Raw genomic sequence first — 22,901 nt, 5'->3', positions numbered from 1 at the left:
AAAAAGTTATGGGTAATTGTATCAACTACAAAAAAGCTCTTGACAAAATTTTTGTCAGCCTCACGGTTACGGAGGTAAATAACAAAAACCAATCACACCCTTGATCTCAATATGGCGGCCGTTCGCTAACCCTTTCGGATCCGGAAACTGAGTTTCACACTCATGGCCGACGCCCCAGAGAATTAAAAAAAAAAATAGCGTTCTATCCAAAATTCTCAGCGAAATCACGCTTTGCCTGGACTAATAAAGATGACCCCGACACGCGCTCGTAGAAAAATTAACAATGCTCCAGAACAATAATAGGTAGGAAGCCGAAAACTTTCACAAAACTTCTTCGAAGCATTGTTAAAATGTTGGTGTGATTGAAAAATGAAAACTTCAAATTTCGTCGTACAACTTTTTCATTGTATAGTATAATAAGGAATCCTGCATGAAATCTTTGGAAAAAATCGCAATTTTGTTTATATTTTATATTCAGGATTGTAAATGGGCTTCAAAGTCGAGGGATACATTCAAGTTTGTCGTGTTAAAGTTTCAAAAATAAATATCAATACTGAATAAAGTTACGCCGATTTGAAGTGAAAGAAAAAATATCTTTTGCTTTTACAAAAATGACCTCTTGTATTTCAGAAACTATAAAAATTATCAGTAAGGTGTATTTGGGATAAAGATGCGTAATGAAACCAAAACAAGTTGTCATAGTGTTAGACAAGTGCATGGTGATCAAGTTGTAACACAGTTAGAAAAGTATGGTGACGCGACATACAATAATTAAAATGTTCCAACATGTTGTTTACAACAATTTGCTTATTATTGTTATTATTACAACAAACGCCGGTAGTTGATAAGATAAGAAAACTTGTTTTGGCTTTCATTTTCCGTGCCGTTGAGAAATTGTTTTTTATTCTGTATCTCTGATTATACCGGGCAATGAGCTATTTTCGGCAAATTTAGTTTCCGAAGATAATTAGAAGTGAGGTCCGCGAGGTATTTGCTAGTGAATTTGTCCATCTTCTCTTTGTGTAGGCGGCGCCGCGCGGCGTTCAATCGTGCAACAGCCGAAGAGACCGCCAACTCTTCGGCTACGATAGCTGCTGCTACGCACGCCGAGACCCCGCCTGCGCAGGCAGGTGAACCACTCGAGGTCGTATTGAACCTCGACGAACCGAGCACGTCTGGAGGTACTCGCCGACGCATGTCGACTCCCGAACTGTTGCGCATCTTGCAATCAGAAGATGATGATAGCGACGCAGAAGAACTTGGGGACCACGATAACGTTCGCGACAATGATTGCGACATAGAGAGAGCCGCTGCAGTATCCGACTTTGAATGGCCTGAAGAAGACGGCCTGTCCGATTACGAGTTGGTTGTATCTGACGCTGAACCCGACTCGTACCGTTTAAAAGAAGCGCACATCGATGGCCGCCGTATTGTAAACTTGGAGCATCTTTTCACTGATTTCATTCGGAAATTCGGGAATCACGCACCGGCCCTAAATTGTCCGATGAGTTCCCTGGTAATCGTGGATTCGCGCCGGCAAGGCTTGAAGACACAAGTGTTTTTTCAATGCCAAATGTGCCTTTACAAAGACAGCGTCTGGACTGAACCGGAAAATCTTCAATCCATGGACATACATCATAGCGCGGTGGCCGGATGCATTACGAGCGGAATAGGGTATTCACAATTGGAACAACTCCTTGCAGCGGTTGATATCCCAAACATCTCGCAGCGGACCTATCTGAGGTACGAGAACGATATAACGGTCCAGTTCATGAATGCCGCCCACGATGAAATGCGAGCTGCTGGAGAACTTGAGAAGGAATTAGCTCTCAAGCGAGGTGACGTCGTTGATGGCATCCCTCATATTCCCGTCGTAGCGGATGGTAGCTGGATGAAACGATCTTACCGAACCGGAAAGTACGACTCTTTGTCTGGAGTTGGAGCGATCGTCGGGTATCATACGCAGAAGGTCCTCTTCATCGGAGTGCGTAATAAATTTTGTGCCACGTGTGAGAGGGCGGCCCGTACTGGGAAGGAACCTACGGAGCACACGTGCTACAAAAATTGGGATCGAAACCGCAGTTCGACCAGCATGGAGAGTGACGCTATCGTCGACGGATTCACGTCCAGCATTGATACGCATGGACTTATCTACTCCACTTTGATCGCCGATGGAGACAGTAGCGTGTACAAGAAGATCTTGGACAGCAATCCGTACCCGAATATGATTGTTAAGAAGGTCGAATGCATCAATCATTTGTTGCGTAATCTGGCAACGAAAATAAAAGACACGCTGAAAAATAAAGGTCGCATAGGGAAATTGCGCCAAGTTGTAGAAGGTAGCGTACTCAGGCTGCGAACTGCCGTATCGAAGGCTGCAAAGTTCAGATCGACGGAAGACGGTCCCACAAGCCTGAAGGCCCGGAAGCTTTCTGGAGATATTTTGAATATCCCGAGCCACGTGTTTGGTGAGCATAAGAAGTGCGCTGAACTGGGCTACTTTTGCGATGGATCGTTGAAAGAAGGCGAAGAAAACCACGTTCCAGCTCTAAAGGCTTTCGGACTGTACGACAAGATACAGGAAGCCTTTTCTAGTCTACGTTGCTACTCTGACAGCATAATATTAGGCGTAAACAGCAATAGCGTGGAGAGGTACAATTCCATCATTTGCAAATACATCGGTGGTAAACGAATAAATTACGGGGCCAGAGGTTCGTATACCGGAAGATGTGCCGCGGCTGTCCTACAGTTCAATACGAATAAATCTTTGAGCGTATTGAGTGAAGCTGTCAATGAGGAACCAACAGCGACGTTGAGGCACATGGAAGAGCGGCACATTCGGAGGAATGAGAATAAAGCAGCAAGCAGAGACAGGTGTGCCGAGAAACGAAAAGCTGAAAAGAAAAACGACTCGAGTGCAACATCGCGAAAAGTTGGACGTTCGAACACAACCGAAGACTACGGACCTAATTGTCAACGTCCCGACTTATCGGCGGAAGAAAACGCAATAAAAACGCAGTATCACTACGATCAGCTGCTCGAATGGCAAGCGAACCGCGATGAAATTGAACGGACAACAAGGCAGCAAGGACAAAGCGAGCGTTGGCTGTCAATACGGAAAAAGATATTGACTGCATCGAATTTTGGACGAGTGTGTCGCATGCGAAGTGATACATCGTGTAAAAACACCGTCAAATCGCTGCTGTTTCCGACACCGTTGCGGCTTCCTGCTATTGAATATGGCCGGCAATGCGAAGAACAGGCGCGAAAACAATTGGCCACCGAGCGCAATATCAACATCACGGAGTGTGGCTTGTTCATCGATGAGGAGCTACCGTACATCGGCGCGTCGCCAGACGGTGTAATCGGCGACGATGGGATTGTGGAAATCAAGTGCCCGTTTTCCATAAAGAACTTCGCCCCGGAAGAAGCGATCGCACAAAAAAAAGGAAATGTGCATCGTATTTTTGACAGCCGAGGCGAGAACATGAACGAGAGTCACGAGTACTTCTACCAAGTGCAAGGTCAGCTGCACGTCACCCGTAGAAAGTACTGCATCTTTGCTGTTTGGACACCACGAGGTATGAAAAGTATAGTCGTTGAGAGCAACGCCGACTTCTGGTCTAAAAAAATGCAACCCTTGTTGACGAGATTCTATAAATGTTGTATGGTACCTGAGATCATTGACAGCCGCCTGCTAAGAAATATGGAGATCAGAGAACCACAGTAAATTTTAGACGCTCGTCAGGAAAAAGAAAACAGGGCTGCGAGTAAGGCAAAGGACCAAGCCAAATAAATAATATTTCAGTTTTGTTTCCTCGTACCACGTTTCTGATGAATGTACAAATCACAGTTACTCACAGTTGTCCGTAATTTCAATCGAGAGATAGGGTTATATCGTTCTAGCGGGCAGTCGTGTGACAGATAAAAATTCTTCGTGACGAATCTCCTGTGACGTAATTTGTGTTGTACATTTATCGTGGTGCAGGTAATCGTTAGAATACAAAATTCCATACTAGTATAATTTTGAGTTTTTCATACAATCAAGCTTTCGAATATATCTATCATATGTATTTAGTTGTGAGGTATTTAAAATATTTCAGCCGCCTATGTTGCTGAATTTGTAGTACTGTGCGTGATATTCGTTTGTGAAATATTGGAGGTGATCAGAATATTATTTAAATTAGAACCATTTTATGTTATTTAAGTACATAGCCATTACACATTCCTGTGAGCATGCCGCGACGCGTTACAAGAATTCCAGGAAATGATTACATGAATAATGGCATAAAGACATTAGAATCTCTAAACATCCTGATGGGAAATATGTTTATCGAGCCTGTCATACGACTGTCAGCTAGAACGACACCCGCTCTCGATTGAAATTACGACCTACGGAGATTCAGATCGATTACTGGCGCATTAGCGGTTTGCCGGTAATCTCTTGTGAATGTTCAAATGATTTGTTATACATTTTTTAAGATATTCAGTAACCAAATTGTATACGTGTTGCAAATTTTTTTTTCTCTGTTTTACTGATATATAATCATTTTGATTTTTCGTTAGGAGTGTGCAGAACAAGAATTTTATCGGAGCCTAGATTCGAATGCTCGGAGGGTTCAATTATTATAATCGTACGGTAATTTTTTTTTCCGATAATTGGTGAAATTTACACGTGTTGACATATACCCTAAGTACGATGCAAATATGCGAGAAATTTCAAATCTTGAGGAAAATAAATAATACGACTGTTATTATTTCATCATATAAACCATAAAACGTCAGTTGGGACGAAATTTAGGTTCTTGAGTCCGAAATATCATCCTGACAAAAAATGACCGCGTATTTTCCAAAACAATGAAAGCTTTTTCGAAGTGATATATGAGCATAAAAAGTCAAAACCTATTTCTACGATTTTTTTTCCGGAAGCGCCGAGTCATTTAATTTTGTTGCAAAATGAGCGCGCAGCAAACTTGAAGAATCAATATCTCATCTCCGGTTCTATTTGACGTAGAAAAATGATTCACAGCACATTCGCGAGCAGAGAGGATAAGCTTTCGTAGAAAACTTTGGTTTATCCGGAAACATTGAACATTGTAATTGTTATTAACGAACGAATTGTTTAATGGTACCATTTTTTGGCGAGGCTTCTACCATTTTATACATTCTGTAAAAAATCTTTCCGATTACAAATAATCCGTCGGGTTTGACGAGGAATTTCCCATTCATATTCATTCCGAATGACCATACGTTAGATATCTGCTATCGGTAGTAAAATATTGAACACGGTGAAATTTAGAGTGATTCGTAAAAAATGAATATCTTAATTTCAAAAGAATTATCTCAACTTTTCGGATTATTCAAGACCATGCAAATTTTTAATCACATTATTCCATTTCATCAGATTCGACCATTCGCTTTTAACATTTTTGGGTATAGTGAGATGTCGCCGACACATGGTTGTAAGAGAACAGAAGAGGACCCATGTATTTGTATGTGTCTTTATATGATAAGGAGGGGAGGGCACGAATTCTCTGCCAAAGTATATTTTTATCGACAAGTACTCATCATGTTATGGATTTTGCATTGAAAAAGCGAAACAACCACATGAACACGCTTATATTTTACAGGATAATTCGTCGTAACCGTTGGACGGACGCAATGTCACATGCCGCGAGGATATCTTCATGGAGTGGTGAACTATGTTCAAATTACATTACTTCGCAAAGGATGTTATAAACTCCCATCAACCGGGAGAAGGAACTGTTTCGCACAACCCGCAGCTTCATAGTACCTCGAATCTCAGATACTGTTTGCTTGCATTTAATATTTCAGAGGGTATAAAAATAATCCTCAACGTCGATGTCAACAATTGTTTCATATATCCATAGTAACATGAATAAAGTGTTACAATATTATATATAATCATTTTTTGAAACCCTTTTCACTAGTAAAATAGCTTCGAACATAAAATTATTTCATTATTGTCAGTAGAGTTGTGTGTAACAAGCGATGTACAATTTCAGAATGATTCCGATACAGTAATACCCCGAAGTTACGCTATGGGTCGTTCCGGCATTGACGGCGTAAGTCGAAAAAAACGTAAGTCGGGGTGCACGTTTTATACGACTCTATAATGTACATATATATATATGTATAAATACTCACCAGAGATAATCATGTATGTACCTCATAGAAAACCTCTGAAGAAGAATGAGAAATACTCTTTATTTTGGAAATATAAAATGTCGAGCACAGTCGTCTGCCGACACAAAGTTTTTTTTTCTCGCGCACAGTCACTATCCGTAGACTGAGCGAATAATCGAATACAATGTAATGCACGGACGGAAAATAAACATGACCATTCAAGTTTGCCGACAAGGAGTAGCGGAGTTGGGCGGGGGGGGAGGGGGGCGACCGATGGCGTAACTTCATAAAACGAAACCACAACGATTCGTACCCGTTTTGTTTCAATCGTATTTTTCGAACATATTTCCAAATATTTACGAATGGTGAATGGTGATATTTATGAAATCATTTTGAAAATACTTCGTGCTGTGTAAAATTAATATTGCGCGATACGTTTTAATGTACTCGTATATGGGACATTCTTTTACAACCAAACACCTTTGTGACCGACACATTTTTGATTCAGCTGAAATTTTTTTCGACGAGTTCTATACCGAAAAAATACGGATACGTATTCGAGGATTTTTTATTTCACATATTTCGTAAAATAGAGGGGATCGAAAATTTGATAATTTGGTATTTTTTGGCTTGGAGGACTCACTTTCAAAAATTCATAACGCCAATTCTATTTGAGCTGGAAAGTTCGTTTTTTTCATCTCAAAGCTAATGAAATGAATTTTATTACAACAATTGTTTCATTAACGATTATTCCGAAATTTATACTGTTATAAACAATTAATATGTTTTAATCGATCTTTAACAATTGCCCCAACCTCGTAGCGAGTTCTTAGCACAACCATCGTATTCTACGTCAAATTTTTTATCCATAACATATTTTGAATTGATGGAGAATACGATGGTCGTGCTGAGAACTCGCTACGAGGTGAAGGCAATTGCTAAAAATCGATTTAAACATATTAATTATTTATAACAATATAAATTTCGGTTAATCGTAAATGAAACAATTGTTGCATTAAAATTCATTTTATTAGCTTTGGGTTGAAAAAACGAACTTTTCAGCTCAAACAGAACCGGCGTTATGAATTTTTGAAAATGAGTTCTCCGTGCCAGAAAACACCAAATTATCAAATTTTCGATCCCCTCTATGTTACGAAATATGTAAAATAAAAAAATCCTCGAATACGTATCCGTATTTTTTCTATATAGAACCCGTGAAAAAATTTTAAGCTACATCAAAATTGTGTCGGTCGATTTTTATCTAAATCTCTCCGATTCGTCAAAGAATGTCCCATATTCAAGGGTGTTTCACGGAACAATAAATTGAATTTGCTATATTCACCGTAAAACCATCAAAATAATCAGTTCGGTCGTGATGCAATCGTTACACACATGACGTCATTATTTGCATGCAAAATTCGGGTCAATCCTGTTGGTATGGTTACCGACTCAGATTCAGGCCTCTTACCGACCGCGTTTTGTCTAATATTGTGTTGCGCTACTCCCCGGTGGAGAGTACCACCTTCGAATGGTTTAGAACCGAGGAAACTTACGCAGAGGGCGCTTCGATCGATTACAACTTTTAGATCCAGGTCAGCGGCACCTTAAGGCGGAGCAAGATGGGCGCAGCTCCTTGGACCGTTGAGATCCTATTGCGCGGACCGATGTTGATCCGTGAATATGGAGCCCTGGTCACATATCTTCTTCAGGCTCTCAGTCGGTTACCGTTTTTCTTCAAACGGCGTAGGGTTGTTGGCTTGTTCTTTTACGGATCTTTCAAAATAGAATTAAATTATTTCTCATTAATTAACAAACTTTTCAAAGAGCTTACATTCGTTGTCATCAAGGCGGAGCAAGATGCGGGCGCAGCTCCTTGGACCGTTGAGATCCTGTTGTGCGGACCGATGTTGAGATCTTCTTGCTCATAAGTCGTTGATACACTTCTTTTTCGTCTGTCGTTTCATCTACTCGTTGTCTCTTACTGTCCAGTTCAATTCCTTCTGTGCTTACTTTTCTTTTTTTCATCAATCTAAGCTTCTGTTCGTTGGTTGAAAATTGGTGTTCCTTCTCCATTGATATCGATCTATCTCCTTGACTTGCTGAATTATTTTTGCTACCGCTCTGCCTGTTATTCTCCAAAATCACCTTCTTTATATAATTTTTTTCTCTATATTTGTGTTGCTGTTCACTCCGCAAAACACCTCTTTCTCTTGTGGTCAACATAGATCCTGGTCATCCTCTTGCCTGGTTATAGGAATATTTGTGTATTATTATTCTATGGCTTATTTGGTTATATGCACTTACAATTTTATTTTCCTTTTTCTTTTGTGATACCTCCGACCATCCACCGTCTCCATCGCCTTGTCTGCTGGTTGAAACTCCTCCCTTCTGTTCGTTGGTTGAAAAGCCAGTATGATATTTTTTGTTCGCTTCCTTATATTTTCGCTGCTGTTCTCGTCGTGTAATTTTTCACTCTTCTCTATCCATCACATTGGTCGGTCGTCCTCTTGATTTATTTTCCAAATCAATAATCACAATCGATTCTTCTAATTCTTCGACACCCTTCGTTGAATTATTTTTACTACCACTCTGCCGGTTATTCTCCAAAATCACCTTCTTTATATTATTTTTTTCTCTATATTTGCGTTGCTGTTCACTCCGCAAAAAACCTCTTTCTCTTGTGATTAACATCGATCCTGGTCGTCCTCTTGCCTGGTTATACCAATATTTGTTGAATATTATTCTACGGCTTATTTGGTTCTTCGCACTTACAATTTTATTTTCCTCTTTCTTTTGTGATACTTCCGACCATCCACCATCTTCATCGCCTTGTCTGCTGCTTGAAACTCCTCCTTTCTCCATTGTCATCGTAAATCCTGGCTGTCCTTTTGACTGTTTGGTGATATATTTAGATCTACTATCGTTTGCTTGTTACTTTTGATACTTATTACTCACTATCTGAATTTTATTTTGGTTCTGCAAGACATTAAAGTGCCCACTGTCTCCGTTGCCGGTGAAGAGTAGCGAGAATTGTGTTTCATTTTGTGATCCGATTCGGTGTGGATGAATTTGTTCTTCGCGATACACGATTGAACATATCTTAACAATGTCCGCAGCTGCAGCTAATTCTGCTTTTCCCGCGTAAATTCCATTGTTATTCATATGTGATTTGTAATCACCAGGTAACCTAATCACAGCACCGTTTGACTTATTACCTGTAATAAAACTGGCAAATGTAGACCAATTATCCACTATATTTGAAACGATACTCAGTTTCACCTCTGCGTGTCGATCTTGAGTGCCGTATACACAATACGCCAGCGCGCGAAAAAGACAATTCCAGTCGGGAATCATCTTGATAATTTTCGTTTGCATGTTCATATTTTGCGCGTCAGAAACAGATACCTATAAAGATATTTGTCAAAGACTGTCATAAACAGCCGATGACAGCCGTCAAAGGAATTTTTGTTTACTAGGTGCTTTTTGTTTTGTTTTCGGCATCTCACCCCACCGTCAACTTCATGCGTATACTATTGTTATTAGAATCTTTTTATACATGTTCATTTGTTTGAAACTTTTTTATTAGATAGAGTGACTTCAATACAAGCTTATCACATAAAGTATGTTACAAAATAATAATAATAATAAGAATGATGATGATGATGATGATGGTGATGATGATGACGATGATGGTGAAGGTGACGGTGACGGTGACGGTGACGGTGACGATGACGACGACGACGACGACGACAACGATGACGTCATCACTTCCGCCATCTTGTAGGCTGTTCAGCAATGTTGCAGGTCTGTAAGCTATCTTGCGGGTCAGTCCGCCATCTTGTAGGTTAGTTGGCCATCTCGCAGGTTGGGTTAGGATGGGTTGGGTCAGGTTAGCGTAGGCTGGTAACACACCGACACTCGGTCGGTCACACATCGACTACAGGCGAGGCCCATCCTGCAGCTGCCGCTGAGGTTGGTAAAACAGATTGACACAGAACCCTCCTCATATACCACATATGAGCCATAATGTACTACAGTAAGAATTACACTGATTACGAACAAAGCCCACATAAATCGTAAAACGCGACAATGTCGAGCACGTGGAGCCGTAAGCGTTGCATGTTCGTTGCTTAGCGACGCTCGGTTGGTGTCGGATGCACCCGGAAATTTTCGGCGACGAATTTGTTATTCTCACTGGCAATCTTTGTAGTACAAGTCGTCGACTTTCATTATGTTTTGATGCAGTCAGTCCAAGATGTATAACATCTACTCTATTTTTCTGTGCGGGATGGGAATTTTTCCAGTATTTTGAGGGGCAACGTCTTAATTCGCTAGTTCATTATTTCTGTTTCTTTGGGATCATTTGATAATACAAATACCTCTTTATACTACACTTATTTGTACTATTCGCAGATTACAATCATTGACACCAGTTCGGTACTTATTGTTCTGGTCAACTAGTAAAATGTAGAATTGAAATATTAGCTTTTACTATCACTGTGAGAAATATTGCAAAAAATGTCGATATGTCCTCAAAATGCCAGTAATTATAGGACTTTATGCAACAATTTGTCTCTCCGTATAGTTTACGCCGATTTTGAATGTATATTAAACCCGGTGCCAGTAGATGAATTCAAAATGCACACGTTGCGTCGCAAAACGCACGAATTTTGAAAGCACATCACGCACAGTATAGCATACTACGTACGTTGCTTGTACGATGAGACTTTATCTGAGCTTCACGATGAACGCAGCGCTAATTGTATAGATTGGTTCATGTGGCAGCCTTAAGATTTACCAGTTCAAGAGAGTCGCGCATCAAAAATATAATTCCACTGGAGTTTCTTACCCAAGTGCAACGCAATCGCCACATGCGTACGAAAAATTACTATATTTACGTAAAGCCATTTACCCCTCAGGAGGAAAAGTGCCACAATCACTGTCGTTTCACAGGTAAATATCGCAGCCGTGCTTATAATCGGTGTAATTTAAATTTAAGACAGACGCATAAAATGCAATAGTTTTTCACAATTTTTCTGCTTACGTTTCACACTTTTTAATAAAATTGCTCCCGATGAAATTACATTGCTGCCCATAAATAAAAAAAAAAATATATGTTTAAGTTATAAGCGTGACTCTTATAACTTAAAAGGGTTGCGGAAATAATAATTCCTGAGTCTCAACGACTTGGGTTGATGTAGAAACGATACTAGAACATTATATTAACACCAATCACAAATAATTACATAAATAATAACAAAAATAATTATAACACTTATAGTCACCTAAATCAACAACAATGTCGGTTTTGACGATCGGGATTATAGGCTTAGTTGACAATGAAAAGAATAAATTTACAATATATTTTACTGAGTATCCACTATAACACTAGTGGATGTCTCGAGCGCCTGTCAATCACTCCCCTCTCTCCCGAGGCGATGATTCCGCGATGGTCACTCTTGGTTATCCTTTCCGTAACCCGTTCAGCGTGTTTGTTGTTTTTCAGAGATAAGTTTGGGTAAACAGGCCACAAACTTACATCCCCCCTTCCCGGAGAGGATTGGTTAGGACTCTGGGACGGGTTGTGAATATGGGACCATTTTGCTTTTGTGAAAAATATTTACATCTTTTTTTCTTGTACCGATATCAATTTCATAAATGGATTTAGATATTTTTTTTGTAATTTTGAATGGTCCAGTTCGGACGGGATCTAATTTTTTTCTATTTAATTTATTCCCATTTTGTATATACACTAAGTCATTTTCGTTATATTCTATTGCATTTGTGTGAGTGTCGTAGTATAATTTATTCCTGTTATGCGATTTTATGGAATTTTCTAATGCTTTTGCTCTATTGACATCTAAATTTTCTTTTGTGTTTTCATTTAATTCCTTTGGAATTATTGACCTGTCCATTCCCGAGAGCAAATAGTTTGGTGAAAAACCTGTAGAGCTATGTACTGTATTGTTATATTCACTTAAGCATTGTTCGGCAATTGTTGTCCATGATTTATTTTGGTTTTCGTAAAGTTTACAGCGAATTCTGTTCACTAATGTTTGATTTGTACGCTCGTTTTGTCCATTGGAAAACGGACAATCTACCGCTGTGAAAATCAGTGTTATATTTTTTTCTTTCAAATATTTCTTGAATTCTTTGGAATTTATCCCAGGATATTGGTCTGTCAGAACTGTTTGAATTTTACCTCTCTTTTCTATTATTTGGACTAGGTTTATAAAATCTTTTGCTATTTGTGTTTTTGAAGTGGAGATAAATGCATATCGAGTTAATTGATCTACCATTAAGTGCATGTACTTTTTTTGAGATTTATTTCCCGTGAAACCGCCTATTGTATCTAATGAAACTATTTCTAACGGCTTGGACGCAGGACCCAACTGCGACAATGGCGCCTTAAAGTTTCCAAATCTTGTTTTATTTTTGATACAAGTTTCGCATGATCTGCAGATCATTTTAATATGTTTGTGCATATTTTTAAAATAAAATATTGGTGTAATCGTAAGTGTCATCTGTTTAGTTCCAATGTGACCTTGTGACCTATGTAAGTTTTCAAGGGCTGCAATACCATATTCTTCTGTTAACCAGATCTTTTTCCTTCTGTTCAAGGTTTTGTATATAATATCATTTTCTTTACTACAGTGTTTGTCCCACTTTAATTCTTTTTGGTTCTGTAAGATGTTTTGCATAGTTATGAAGTTGACGATTTGTATTTTAGAACCTTCATCATTTTTGTTTTCTGATAGAACCGGGTTTCTTGATAAGCAATCAGCCTCTGAATTATTTATGCCGGGATTATATTCGATATCAATTGTAAATTGTGAAATGTAATTTAATATGTGTAAAAGTTCTGTATCTTTGCAATTTTTTATGTTGAAATTACGTAAAGGTTCATGATCTGTGAATATTTTAAATTTTTGTCCTATTAAGTGATATTGCCAATATAGAATCGCCTCTTTGATTGCTAAACATTCAATAAATATAGCTCTTTTTATTTTTTTGAGATTCTGACAACTTTCGCGAAAAATAGAAGACCGGTTTAAGTGTGTTATCTCCTTGAGGTTGTTTTAGTATTGCACCCACGCCTTCTAAACTAGCATCAGTATATATGAAAATTGGTTTAGTGGGGTCGAATATTGCTAGAATTGGTGCTTCACATAAACAACCCTTAACCTTATCAAAACTGTTTTGACATCTAGCGGACCAATCGAACTGCACATTTTTTCGCAAGAGATTGTGCAATGGATCCAAGATAATTGAGGATCTAGGAATATATTTCAGATAAAAATTTACTTTCCCCAGGAATTGTCTAACTTGTTTTTTTGTTTTCGGAATCGGAAAGTTTTTGATCGCTATTAAATTGTCATTAATCGGTTTTACACTATTGTTTGATATTGTGTGTCCTAGATACGTAACTTCTTTTTTAGCAAAACTGCATTTATTCGTGTTTAATTTCAAGCCTTGCTCATGTAAAACTTCCAATGTTTGTTTAATATGTTGTACGTGTTCGTCGTAATTTTTCGAAAATATCAGAATATCATCGATATAATTAATTGCAAAGGTGTCTAAATTGTTGTTTCTAATTATGGTTGAAAGTATTCGTTGGAATATTGCTGGAGCCGATTGTAAACCAAAAGGAAGACACGCCCATTGCCAGTGACCGTGGTGTGTGACGAAAGCCGTTTTATATTTATCTTTCGCACGTAATGGTATTGACCAGAATGCTGAGTTGATATCTAACTTCGAGAAGTAAACACACCTCCCAACACGAGCAATCAGATCATCAATTCTAGGAAAGGGGTAACCTTCTGGTACTATGAGTTTATTTAGTTCGCGATAATCAATACATAGTCGCGATTTTTTGTCTTCATCTTTCTTGTGTACTAAGGTCACTGGTGAGGCATATGGACTATACGACTCCTCGATCAATCCTAATTCCAATAATTTCTTTATTTGAAATTCTATTTCTAATTTATCGGGAATAGAGCACTTATATGGTTTTCTCGATATGTACTTATTTTCCGTTAATTTTATTCTTGCTTCGAAGTTTCTGACTGTACCTATATCGAACTTTTCCTTGGCGAAGACTGAATCGTATTTATTTAACACACCATTCAGACTATCTTCGTTATTGTTCGAAGCATAGTTTATTTTAACGCAATCAAAACTTTGGTTCGAACTTATATTTTGAGAAATTTCAAGTTTTTCGTTTTGACGCAATCGGAATGATTTTATACAATCCAAGCCAAGCAACAGATCTTCTTCAAATAAATCATTTTTCATTATTAGAAATGGCGCTACTTTTTCTATTTCAAATATCTTTAATTTCAAAAATACCCTTCCATTCGTACTTGCTACGCCGCCCATTGTTCTTATTGTTGAGCCCCCACTCATAGGAATATTCATTTTATTAATTTTTTTGTAAAATGTATAATTAATCAAGGACACATTGGCTCCTGAATCGTAAAGAGCAACTGCCTTTTCATTACAATTTACGGTAACATGTAGTCTTATAAGTGGGAGGCTATCTAGTTTTTTGATTCGGCAGATTTGATAATCGCTGCTCTTGCATTTCTGCAAATTTCCTCTGGATGGAATCTATTTTTATAACCGGCTTTCTCGCAAATACGACATGGATCGAACTTTCGATTTTGCTTATTTATTTCTATACGTGAGCTGTTATTGTTTGATGTTGGTTGAAGTTGACACAGACTAGACATTAAATTTTCTATTGTTTTCAATTCACGTTTATGAAGGTGTGATCGAACAAATTTTGGCAGGGCAATAACGATAAAATTTATTTGTGAACTGACGCCTAATTCTGGATCTGCATCTATTAATAGGTTTCTCTTTTTTAATGCAAAATCTAAATATGGTCCACTTATCCAACGAAAAGAGTAAGCGTATTCGACCTCTGACCACGATTTTTCCCCGAATGTTTCCAGAAAGGAACTTTCCCAAAAGCTCCAAGGTTTCGTCATACCATAAGTTTTAAAAATTGATGTAAACCAGTCTACGGCTGGTCCTTCTAAAACTAGTTTCAGAACCTCGGGGAATTGATTTTCTTCCACTTTAAATCTTTCACATTCAAGAACAAATAAAGTGAGCCATGATTTAGCGTTCTGATTTTTGTTTGAAAATTTTTCTAATAAAATGCCCTTCGAAATCAATTGGATCGGGGTTTCACGTGCCGGAACTGATAAACTGGATGAGTTTGGAGTGGGTTGGAGTGGGTTGGGGGGTTTCTATTTCCTCCAGGTAATAATCGTTGAACACTACATTACCCTCTTCATCGAAGTATAACCTTTGCAGATGCGCATCCAGTGAGACGATAGCTTTTCTCTGCTTCCCTCTTTTATCCAGACTCTTGATAATTCCTTTGACCACTGGTAATTTGGCCAGCTCAGCATGATTTGAAATCGGTTGATCTTTTTGTTCAAAAGAAAAAATTTGTTCCTGTTCCAATACTTGGATGGATTTAACCTTGATGACGGTCGTCTTGGCATCCCAGGCTTCTGCGGCGAACTGGAATTTGACCTTGACCTTCTCCATTTTGTTGTTGATTTTTAAGTTATAAGCGTGACTCTTATAACTTAAAAGGGTTGCGGAAATAATAATTCCTGAGTCTCAACGACTTGGGTTGATGTAGAAACGATACTAGAACATTATATTAACACCAATCACAAATAATTACATAAATAATAACAAAAATAATTATAACACTTATAGTCACCTAAATCAACAACAATGTCGGTTTTGACGATCGGGATTATAGGCTTAGTTGACAATGAAAAGAATAAATTTACAATATATTTTACTGAGTATCCACTATAACACTAGTGGATGTCTCGAGCGCCTGTCAATCACTCCCCTCTCTCCCGAGGCGATGATTCCGCGATGGTCACTCTTGGTTATCCTTTCCGTAACCCGTTCAGCGTGTTTGTTGTTTTTCAGAGATAAGTTTGGGTAAACAGGCCACAAACTTACATATGTACTTCAGGAAGCAAGTCAATGGAACGATGATGTGCTTGAGATTTATTATTTTCTTTTTTATTCGCTTTGATTTATAGCCAGCAGTATCAATAAATTTTCTTCATATTTAAACGATGCAAATAAGCACGTAATGCTGGAATTTCATACTAATCCTTCACAGTTTAGGTTAATGAGCCGCAAAGGCGCTTCTCATCATGAATATGTTGACTGTTGTAGTAAAATCAATATAACACGATTACGGCCGAAAATGCATTTCTACTCGCACCTCTGTGATTCAAATATTACAGGCACCGATTATGAGCATGCTAGAAGTGTTTCGGGGGAATTTCATTGAGAATCATCAGGGGAGTGTTCTGATTTACATTTAAACACGGATGTCCTTTTGCTTTCCGATATTTACAAAATTGCAGGGCTAGCTACTTTAAAACGTATGATTTAGATCGGTTGCACTACTACATAGCGCCGGGGCTCGCTTTTGACACGATACTTGAACACACGAAAGTAAATTTAGAAGTTTTAGATGACCATAAAAATCATTTCATTGAAAGAATTGTTCGTGGTGGCGAAGCACAATGCTTTGATCAACACGCTTTAGCCAATAACAGATTTGTGGGGGAAGACTTTATCCAAGTAACGTGGAATCATATCTCACGCATTCCGACGTGAACAATATACATGGTGCGGACTATGAGTGCACATTCACGGATAAGTTCATTCGAGTAGAAGCATAATTCCATCGACATAACTCACTGGGACGCTTCACCGATCGGTTACATGCTGGAGGCTGATTTGGGCTATTCTGTAGAGCTCTATGAGGATCATGAAAATTTGCCCTTTTGTCCGGAATATTTCACACATCCAGGTGATAAAAGCAAGAAACTCACCACCACCCTTTATTCGAAACAAAATATATATTACACTATAGAAATTTGAAGCAATGTTAAAGCTTAGAATTAAATTTAACGAAAGTCCATCGAGTTTTAAAGTTCACGTAATCTCCAGGATACAGCCTTACATCACTCTCAACACCGGCATGCGCAAACAGTCCAAAATTGAGTTCAAGAAATACTTCTATAATTTCATGAATAACGCTGTGTTTGGTAAGAGTATGGAGAATGTGCAAAATTACAAAGATGTCAACTCGATCTCAAAATGGGAGGGTAGGGTGGTACGAGAACGCTTATTCCTCAGGCAAAGTTTCACAGCCGTGCCATATTTGACACAGATATGGTTATTATAGAAATAAATGGTATCGAACTTTACTCCAGTATTACAAAATTATTCTGCACGATTTTCATTATAATTCTGTTAAATTTAACTTGATGAACAGACAGGCCAAATTGACGTACACCGATACCGACAGCCTTATTCATCAATTTGATGTACCTAATATCTATGATATCGTAAAACGTGATGTTGACACAATGTTTGACACTTATGACTACTCTCCCAACAATGTGTACGGTGTTTCGCTCAAACACAAGAAACGTCTGGGCCTGATAAAGGATGAAAACAACGGAAAAATGATGACGAAGTTCATCGGGTTACGAGCGAAACTGTACACATTCACCACCATTAGTGGTGATGGAAAAATACACGTCAATCGCATCAAAGTGAGCAAACGAACCAAGGGTGTAAAAAGTGCAACGTTGAACACCATCACGTTTAAGGATCATAAACGCTATCTGTTTGCTTACAAAGAGTTTACCCGAACACAATATTTAATACGTTCCAAAAAACACCAAGTTAGCACTAACGTACAGAATAATTTGGCTCTGAGTTGGCAAGATGACAAGCGGCAATTGGTACCTGGGCAAACCGACACAGTGCCTTGAGATTTTGTCGCTGCCCACATAAACTTACTAGTCATAGGATGAGCTGTATACAGGGTGTCCCTAAATTGCCTCCCACGGACTAGCCAGCATAATACCTCGTTAAAATCCAACCGAGAATTTCTTTTCCGGAAGATCGTCCGACGCATAGTTTTTGAATTATAAGCGATAGCGCTAGGCCAATCAGAGTGCACCATTTCATCTAGATTTGCCGCCACGGATATTGCTGTTTTGTTCGTCTGGGTGAATTATTATTATTTGTTTACGAATTAAATATCGGCACCTCCCCTCTTTCGCTGCTGTACCCCTTATGCTTGAGGATGCGCTTCTGTTTACACACACAAGTGTGCGCCCATGGATGTGCGGCCGGCAGCGTATGCCGCGGCAACAATACCGAGGTCAGCGCTCGAGAAGGGGTACAACAGGGAGAGAGGGGAGGTGCCGATATTTAATTCGTAAACGAATAATAATAATTCACCCAGACGAACAAAACAGCAATATCCGTGGCGGCAAATCTAGGTGAAATGGTGCACTCTGATTGGCCTAGCGCTATCGCTTATAATTCAAAAACTACCCGTCGGACGAGCTTCCGGAAAAAAAATTCTCGGTTGGATTTTAACGAGGTATCATGCTGGCTAGTCCGTGGGAGGCAATTTAGGGACACCCTGTATATCATGTCCCACACTTTATAGCCATCTTGGTTTATTATTATACCGGGACAATCTCTTCAAACTATACATACAATGCGCATGCGCGAGTTTTATCGGCTGCTCGGGCAGGCTGGCCACTCCGAGTTTCAGCTGTCAACCTCTGTTTCTGGCGGTGATGTAGTTCCTACGAATTTTTGAAATTAGAATCTCAAACAGTCGAGGTAGTGACTCGAAAAGTTGATGCTAATGCTTTTTGAAAATTGGCTTTATTCGACTGAAATGAGAAATCTGTTTAAATGTTGGGTGCTTGAAAGAAATGCAGCAGGTAGGTGGGAACATTTTATTTGATCACTTTTATGATTTCGTACATTGAAAATAACAATGAAATTTTTTTCTGTCAACAGGTGATACGGTAAAAAAATTACATCTCTAATATTTACTGTTATCTGCCTATTCAATTTATCACACGTACCAAGATCATCGCCACTTCCAAGCAACTAAGCAACTTTCTCACTCTCTTGTGATTTCAGGCGGTAATATTGAATTTTATCACTTTTGAAAATAGGACATTAAACGGAGCGTTCAAAAAATTTAAATATCACACTATTTGTAACAGAACTGTGAATCTTTTTTTCTCGAAAATAGATCAACAAAATTTACAAATAGTCGGTAGTCAATGTTTTTTTTCCGAGCGATAAATTATTGCTACTACTATTAAAAATTTTCCAATGATTATCAAAGTTCATTTCGCAAATTTTCAATGATGTTCGAATAAATAAATGAAGGGAACCTAAAACTCAAATTGAAAATTCAAGTAATATTAGATTTATTAGAATGATTTCTGTATTTCGTGTTAGTGCGGTTCGAAAAAAAGAAAATTTAATCGGAAGCGTAGAACTCAAGATCGTAGATCACATCCTGTGACACGAGTTGAAAATCAACTTTCTCAAAATGCGCCTCAACGTCACAATTACCTTCAAGGACGATCATGTTTTAGAGAAATGTCAGAACATGATTACGAGGACATTTACTTGTCGGATTCAAGATTGTCTCCCTTGTTCCATCAAAATAAATGAATATCTAATTTTCAACGAAGTTGATGTTGATTTTTTTCCAAATAATGTCATCCAATACTATATCTTGTTCATAGTTCTCCGAACATCACCTTGTAACAAGCACATTTGGAAAGAGTCTCTTTGGTGCAGGAACCATTACAAAATTCTTGGTTTTCAATTCGTGCTATTGAATAACTTTTGCGTTTCAGGTTCCATTTCCAATCTCAAAATGAGATTTTTTTTGCTCCAGACAATGCTAACGTGAAATGCAGAAATAATTGCGGTAAATGGGGATTCACAAGCTTTCAGTCTTAGCGTAGGACCCTATAAAAAGTGTAAAATTGAATTTGGTTTTAAGTTATCGTGCAACTAGCTAGCCAGATGACACCGTCAACTAAGATTGAATTTAAAGACATTTTTAACTGAAATTATTTCACAATTCTAGATTTAGATTGATTCAGTTTGCCTAGCAAAATTTAACCCTACAATCTAATTGAGGACATGAAAAACTATTTATCTGAATTCAATGCCAAAGAGAGTAAAGGTAAGCTTCAAAATAAGATACCAAATTAAGTGGTATAAAGTTTGAAAAACAGTGCTGGTCAATAATAATGCTTGAATTACAATGGTGGACAGAATGATTCCTCGGTAGAATGAATTGACGGCAACGGTTGAGTAACAAATTTATCCCCATTGGCTCGATCAACGTAAAATGATGGGATATTCAGCCATTATGATCTATAGTATATGCCGCTCTTCAATTTTGCCTCAACTGATGTTCAGAAGGTGGCGATGGCCTGATAAAATTCACTCTGGCACCTGATGTCTGACGGAACATCCAGGTTCGATGGTTATAATGATTGCACCGCTCGAGAAACCAGGATCTTTGCCACCTAAACGTTTTGACCATCAGGTGAGGCATAATTGTCCTCGTGTTAATCAAAGTTTAAGCTTCGAGCCTGCTGAAAAAAAAAATGAATTTTATCATTGAATCCATGTTAAAATATTGTAATTGTCAAAGATCACGTAATTACAAATTTACCTACATGCTTCCATGCCTGACAAATTTAGTCCCGCTTTGACAATGAATTATTTCGTACCTGAAAATATTAGAAGCTATTATTATCAGACTGGATCTTTTGGTATTTTTAGATGCAACTAATTTCCAATAAAATGCACAAAACATAAATCATTAATGAGACGCATTTTTAATTTTATGTAAATAAAGAATCTGTTCACAATAAACGTTGCTTTTACTTACCTACCTCTGTTTGTCCAGACTTCCACTTGTTAATGACATTTCACATTGAATTTTAGATTTTTTTCTTTCAATAAATAACATCCAATTTCTGTATCATTTGATATTTGCGTCGGTTGAATATCTTCCGATATTGACCACGGTATTGCTGAACGATACTATTTTTCTGTGACAATTCACGCTACGTAAAAATAAACAGCAACATAACCTCAATCCGCGGTTTTATGCGCGAGAGATCTACAGCTCTTGAGTCTTGTCTCATTTTGTGTACGTTGGCCCCCTGCTCAGCAGACGAAAACATTGCCGCGGGGCGATTTCGCCGACCAATGAGATTGAATTATTTGGCGCATGCGCATTGTATGTATAGTTTCAAGAGATTGTCCCGATATGGAAAAATATCTGCCCAGCGGTTCATAATCAATTACCCCCTCCACCTTCTCCCGGTGGGGGGGGGGGTTAAAATGACATTTGATTCATTAGATTTTTCATCTCAAAACTCGATTCACCGACCCTTGTGAAAAAAAATTATGGTAATTAATTACCAAAAGAGCTTCCATGTCAATTAATTAAGGCGCATGGACGAACTCCGAAGGTTCCGAACAAGATTCATACAAGTGAGGAATCGTTATATTTTAAAAGCTAATCGACGTAACACAACCTTTACATTATTTCGTTAATTCAGATGTAAATCACCTCCACGAATTATGTCGTATTTGTCTGAATGGTGCACCACGTCGAAAATGACGATTTTTGCACTTTTGGCCATTCTTATACTATTTTTGACCATGGCTTGAGAGAAAGTTGTTTCAATAGCTACAAAATGTCGAGACTTGCCTGATAAATATTTTTCCGACCTAAGATCATTTCTGAATGGATACAGAGGCATTTTGCTCCGATTAAACCAGGGATACCCTTTTGGAAAGTAGTTTTTCTCAGTGACGCATCCGAATGTTATCTAAATAAATAAACTCCCCAAATTTGCTTAGAAAGAGCTTTGTAAAATTAAATAAATCGAACCAAAGTAAAATAGCATCAACATAATCGGAACTTGGTTGCACGTATACAGGGGTAGGTCACCCCGTATATAACGTTAAATCGAAAAACGCAAGAACACTCATCCCCCTACATTTTTCTGTTCTTTGAGATGCAATGAATTGCGTTAAAATATGAGCAATAGTTTTCTAGTTATAAATAATTTGTAATTTCCAATTCCTATAATTTTTTATCATTCAACCCCGTCATAATCGGATGAGATAAATTTTTTATTATTTACGATCAAAATTATCCTCCAGTTAGTTTCATTAAAATATGTCGACTAAAAATATGAGAAACTGCGAAACTACTGCTGTGATGTCCAACTTTCGGGGTCGATTGCACCCCCTTAAACCGTTTCTACGTCGATAAAAGATAAGTACCAGTCGCTCAGATTTCGATGAGAAATAGCATATTCCGAAATGAGCAAAATCGGGTGGTTGGCGGGGGCACCTTGGGACCTTTCCTTGCAAGCATCAAATCAATATTGTATTTCAATTGTGCGACAGCTAATACAATACGAATGAATTGGGTTGGATAATTTACTTGCCTTATAGGTGAATGCAAATTGAAAAATGGCGTTCTGGAAAAGGTTGCAGCTCATTATCAGGTAGTTGCTTGGGGTGCAGTGTCAAGTATTTTGGATCATGTCGTTCTCTGGTGGTCTCCAGGGGCACTCGCAACGCGTCACAGTCAAGGTGCTCTGCATCTTAAAGATTGGCTTCATCAGTTCATCCAAGCCAGCAATGGTGAGATCCCAATATGTATCAATGATAGGAGTAATAATACCAATAATGTTAATAACAAAAATGAAAATTAAAATCGTAATAGTATGAGATCGATTGCACTGAGAAAAAGGTCTTATTACGGCGGAAGAATTAATTTGTTTGGAAATTATTTTTTTTCTTTCAGCTAGGGTGAG

At 38.3% G+C, this 22,901-nt stretch overlaps 1 protein-coding gene across 1 annotated transcript in view; it reads left to right on the top strand.

Annotated features, from left to right (window-relative positions):
* Nucleotides 1–22,901, top strand: part of LOC124295564 — a 284,978-nt gene that overhangs the window by 135,730 nt on the left and 126,347 nt on the right. Inside the window, exon 5 of the mRNA XM_046745987.1 lies at nt 22,537–22,728. Within this exon, the coding sequence (XP_046601943.1) occupies nt 22,537–22,728 (192 nt within the window). The remainder of the gene's footprint in view (nt 1–22,536; nt 22,729–22,901) is intronic.

Source organism: Neodiprion lecontei, chromosome 7 (genome assembly GCF_021901455.1).
Source record: "Neodiprion lecontei isolate iyNeoLeco1 chromosome 7, iyNeoLeco1.1, whole genome shotgun sequence".
NCBI classification, from domain to species: Eukaryota; Metazoa; Arthropoda; class Insecta; order Hymenoptera; family Diprionidae; genus Neodiprion; species Neodiprion lecontei.
Note: the sequence above shows the minus strand (reverse complement) of the source record. Positions and strands in the feature narration are given on the sequence as shown.